This window comes from Brachypodium distachyon, chromosome 2 (genome assembly GCF_000005505.3).
Source record: "Brachypodium distachyon strain Bd21 chromosome 2, Brachypodium_distachyon_v3.0, whole genome shotgun sequence".
NCBI lineage: Eukaryota > Viridiplantae > Streptophyta > Magnoliopsida > Poales > Poaceae > Brachypodium > Brachypodium distachyon.
In genome coordinates, this window is record NC_016132.3 from 41,402,867 (window position 1) to 41,408,398 (window position 5,532).

The 5,532-nt window shown below is 47.4% G+C and overlaps 1 protein-coding gene across 1 annotated transcript; it reads right to left on the bottom strand.

Moving 5' to 3' along the window:
* Positions 1-2,099, bottom strand: LOC100831535 (transcription factor APG). The gene is made up of 2 exons (XM_003566741.4): positions 1,772-2,099; positions 1-1,621 (listed from the first exon to the last, which is right to left on the bottom strand). The coding sequence occupies exon 2, from the start codon at positions 1,599-1,601 to the stop codon at positions 234-236; it is 1,368 nt and encodes a 455-aa protein (XP_003566789.1). The 5' UTR covers positions 1,602-1,621; positions 1,772-2,099; the 3' UTR covers positions 1-233.
* Positions 2,100-5,532: the final 3,433 nt, after the last annotated feature.

Consider the following 5,532-nt stretch of genomic DNA (forward strand, 5'->3'; position numbering starts at 1 on the left):
TTCAACATGAAAAGCAATTGAAGAAGAATAAGAAGAACGGATTGACCAACATGATGGTTCATTCCATATATCGATATCATCATCATCCCTAATCAGTAGCTAATCATCATGCGATCGATGCATGCATCAGCATGCATATGCATGGTCTCACTCACATTGGATTGGAGACAAAAATTAACATGAAAGAAGAACACTTGCGTGCAATGCATACATGCATGTCTCAGATTATTAATCTATCTAAACTGGCCGCACATGAACGGCGGCTGATCCTCTCCTCTTCCTCCTCCCCCTAGGGTTCTTGTTTCTGCGGCTGCCGGCGTGAATGCGAAGTTCGGCATGCCATTGTTGTATCCCATCAACGGCGCCGCCGTACAGTTGTTCAAGTGATCGGCGGGGTAATTCCGGCGGTCTAGGGTTTGCAGGTCCCTGATCTGCGCCTTGAGGAAGCGGAGGTAGCTGGCGGCCTCGTCGAGCATGGAGGCCGTGTCCATCTTGGCTCCTCCAGGCACGAGCCTCTGCAGCACGCGCAGGCGCTCGCTGATCCGCTCCCGCCTCTGCCGCGCCGCCACCGTCTGCGGGTCGGATGAGATGCGCACGTTGCGCCTTCCCGGCGCCGGCGCCCGCTCCGTGTCCTCGTCCCCGCCGTTGCAGCCCAGGGTCACGGGCCGCATGGCCGCGGCCCGGTAGATCATCTCCTTCACCTGCGCCAGGGCCTCCGTGTCCGGCTCGTACTGCTGCTGCTGCTCGTTGTTGGCGACCCTGCCGTCGAAGCTGATGCTCGACGACGCGCTGCTGCAGATAGTTACAGGGGACGGCTTTGTCCGCTTGCAGGCGTTGGTGGAAGAAGAAGAACTGAAGGCGATCTGGATGCCGCCGTTGGCGTTGGCGCGGGCGGCGCTGGTGGAGGCCAGGAGGCTGCACAGAGGGTTCTCCAGCTCGTCCGTGCACGGTGGTGGCTCGGCCGTGGCCTTGCGCTTCCTGCTCGACCGGCGTTGCCTTTTGGCAGCAGTACTACTGCCGTTGCCAGCTTCTTCTTCCGCCCACTGGCTCCTCGGAGTCGTTGTTGCCGCTCCTGCTTTTGCCAGCGCGCGCTTCGGCGCCGCATCGTTGCCGGAGAAGACATCGGCATCGACGCGGTCAAAGGCAGTAGTACTAGTAATATTGGCGTTTGCGAAGGAAGGTGCAGTAGCGGCCAACGTGACAGCCCGTACTGCAGCTGGTGCTGGTACGAGGTCGTAGTCAGCGGCTGCAGGCATCCCCATCGCTCCCTGATGGCGATGCTGCTGTACTCGCTGCACGACAACCCCGTCAGCGTCTCCGTAGGCAGCAGCCGCAGGCATACCGCCGAACGCCTCGACGACGCCGCCGGCCATCATCGCCGGGAGGGAATGGGCCGCCTTGCACGGCACCTGGATGCCCTGCAGCTCCAGGATGGCCGCCGCCAGGGCCTCGTCCAGCACCAGCCTCTCCAGCACCGTCATCCCGCTGCCCCCGTCCACCACATCCACAAGGTCACCTGCCGCCCCGCCCCCGGCGCCGCCGTCGCCGCTGTTCCACGCGCTCTCGCTTAAGATCATGTCGTTGCAGAACCCATGTTCCATCTTTCTTTCTTTCTTGCCACCTAACAACAAATCAAACAGGTATACCGCTTGGACGGATTAGCTATACATATATAGCCTCTGATCTATCTTAGGCCAATCTGATGACGATGCACATCCAACTATCAATGGTTGCAGGAAGATAAGTTAATGAAGAAAGACAAAATGGGTACCTTGATTTTACTGCGACGCAAGTAAGCTGAGGACTGAGGTAGAGCTGCACCCTCCTCCTGCTGCTATGTGCTAGAGATAGTGTGGATTGCAGCAACGACAGAAGGAGCATTCGCGCATTAAACACTTGCCGCTCGAGGCAGAGGGGAGGGAAGAAGATGCTAATGGCGCAATAAGACAAGACACGCCTGCAGTGTTGAGGCTGCTTTTAGGGCCCTGCGCGCAGTGTGTCTAGTGTGCTCTACCAAAAGGCTGCAGGCCGCGGGAGGGAAAGCAAGCAGGCTCTTATAAAGAGGCAAAGCCAAAGAATAGTCCCAGACAGGAGAGAGATGGATAGGTAATATGCATATGGTTGCATGTATCATATACGATCGATGGTGTACATACATAGTACACTTGTGGAGTGGTGCACTACTGGTCCTCACACTCGATCGATACTGCAGAGCGTGCACAGTGCAGTGATGCAAACATGTAGCTATAGCCTCTCATAACTGCTAGCTAAGCTACTGGCTATTATCACTCACTTTGGTATGCCTATCTAATTAATGCTCATGATTGTGTGGGTTCTGAAAGATAATCTTGCTAACATGCCTAGGGCTTTTACTCGATCGGCAGCGAGAGTAGGGGTACTGGTCTCATTCCTAGCTCTAGCTAGGGGCAAGGCTCAATTATACAAGTATATATTGGTGCATCAATGTTGGTATGATAGTTTCTGTGTTCCCATCCGGATCCTATCATGTAGGGCGAGAGATTTATTTTGGATTACTTTAATTTTTTCTCCTATTTCTTTATATTAATTTAATTCCTGTCTAGAAATACCTCCACCCTATTTTCTACGTACAAAGGCTGACGAATTTGATTTCGTTACGACAATGCTTTGACCAAAATATGTTGCTTTATCAATATGAGTTTCTTAAAATATGAAATTTATATCAATAGATCGTTTTCAAAACTTCTTGTTGATAATTGTGCTTTCCTATCATATAAATTACATATTAATAAAGTTATTACCTTTGTGAAAAGGAGGAAGTATGCACATACATGCCCACCACCCCTATTTGGCTTCAACTACGTGTGGTTGGAAAAAAAAACTTTTTTGGATCTCCATCCATAGATCCTTTACTCATATTTCTAAAATATGGAATATACTTAATCTAGTACAAAATTATGCTTCGTGACTATGTACTCATAATCACTAACATGGTGCCTATCCTAAGACTGGCAGAGCTTGGACATTGATGGTACCATTAGTCCACATCATCACCTTGTAATCGATTGGTATGTGCATCATCTACCGTTAAAAATAAGAGTGGCTATGACTTAGCACCTGATTTTTATACAAAAGGCTCAAATCTCAATCGGCGTACCAGAATTGTCAGATTAGTATCTGGACGTATTGTTCGTTCCAAATCTTAAAGCACAAACCAGATCCGAACAGCTCAGCAATCGGTTAATCTGTAACTAAAAATGACTTGGGTATAACAAAACCTTAAAAATAATCCAACTCGATAGGCACACATGACGTTAAATACGGGGTTTGGTCCCTAGTAAGGCCGAGAGTACAACCACTCCTAGCTCCTCTAACCCTCTAAGCAACATGGAGGAAGTTTTCTTCGGATACTTTAGTTGACGTCTGAGGAGGGGGCAAACTAAAAAAGGGCTGCCTCTAATTACTTAGCTAGCTGCATCCGTGGTGCTGGCTATGATTTGATTATGATCAAGTGTGAGAAAGAGATAGAGGAGATCTCAAAGACAGGGCTGGCTTTGAGCTCATGAGCACCACTGCCCTTTGTCGTCTCACATACTCCGTATATAAACAATACATGCATGTGTGCATATATGTGTGTAGTGCATGCATTCCTTGCTCCCAGCTAGCTCGCCCTAGCAATACATGGCCTCGCAGTAGCACTTGTCAGAAGAGCAAAAAGATTTTCACTTTTACTGGCAGCTTTAACTTTGGGCACTTTCATGCATATGCATGCATGCCATAGCTGCAGGCTAGCTAGTGTATGTGCCATAGCTGCAGGCTAGCTAGTGTATGTGGAGTGTATATGTAGGATTACTAGATAAGTACACACATGTAGCTAGCTAGCCATGCATGATGCAGCTCTGAGAGAGGATGATGTGATACATAGTGCCACAACGTACTGTTAAAACTGGAGCTATCCATCCTATCAGGGTAGCTAGCATAGAGATAAGCGTTAGTACAACTGTACGTACTCGTCAGCGTAAATATGAGCGGTGCATGACAGGTGTGTGTGGGCGACACCAACGGCTCAGATCGTGTATAGCGATAGCTAGTTACTGCCTAGACGGGCGCTGGCTTTGTGTAAATGCCTGGGATGTCACTGGCCGCCACATGTATATATGTATGCACCATCTAGAGCTTTCCATGATGTCATTTCGCTACATGAGTTTCTGCCGCTACTGTGGAGTGGAGCAACCGGATGCGTGTCCTAGAATTTGGGGAATTTATGGTGCTCAGTAAGTTCATTACTGGAATTATGTATATGCTGGACTTTTTATGGTTACTATCGTTTTCAGGCACCTTTTAAATTGAAAATGACACCATCAATTCATTTCGTAAATATATAATTAATTTCTTTTCTTGCAAGAGTGTATCAACGGCAATTGGGGAAGCGATGTGCATATTCAAGATATATTAGCTGTAGGACGTGTTTGTAACAGTTCCACCTCCACGGAGTTGGTGGAGCGGTCATTCGTAGCTTTACTTTTTTTTATAGCTGAAGCCGTAATTAATTCAAGAATGAAGTAAAATATATGAGACTCAAAACATCTCCCAAGTATTCATAGCTCTAGCTCCACAAAAAAATGGAGTTATAAATGACCAGCTCCACCAAATTTGTGGAGCAGGAGTTGTCCCAAACACTCAGTTTTCTATATATTTTTCCTATTTATTTACAGACTTGAAGATTGTGTGTACCAGCATAATTAATAAGATATATGTCTAAAGAACTATTTGTCTTACTGGTAAAACCCCTCATCTTGGAGGGCTTCTGAGCCTGAGTGTTGTGCTGCTTTGTCAATAATAATCATGAGATGGTCTCTGATAGGCAGAATACATGTCTTTGGTGAGACACCACAGACGTTTTAGGTTTGTACACGTATATGTTATGAGAATCATACAGAGGAGAAAAAAATACAGTCGCCACCATGCTTGTTCCAATTCCTTGATCACACCTCCCACACCTGCCTGGGCAGCTGTCGCCTCCCGCGCCTCATGCAATGCTACATGAGGGAGGGATATGACGGGAATAAATTCTGGTCTATTTTCTCGTCAAGCTGGACCCTATTCAGCAAGTGCCACTTGTCCTCATCAATCTCAGAGCATTCCTTCCTCCTCCTCTGACCAAAGTTTTTTTTTTTACACAACCTCTGTCCAAAGTTCCTTATTCCTTTTTCCCCTTCTTTCACAATATCCATCAAGAACACGAGAAGAGTAGATTCATTGAATAAAAGTTCACCAATTCAAAGAGAATGAAATCGAGGAGGTGATCGATTAATAGATCTCATACCCCATCACATGCTTCCCCGTTCAATCTGTTGTTGCGCTTGGCTGTGCAGAGAAGAAAATGGCAGAATCAGATTGTCACTTGTGACTAATGGTGATTGGAATGGCTCAAGGAAGAAGAAGGAATGCTTCGAGATTGAAGAGGACATGTGACACTTGCTGAATTGGGTGTCCAGCTTGATGAGAAAATAGACCAGGTCATATATGATTTATTTTTTTGACGATTGTGGG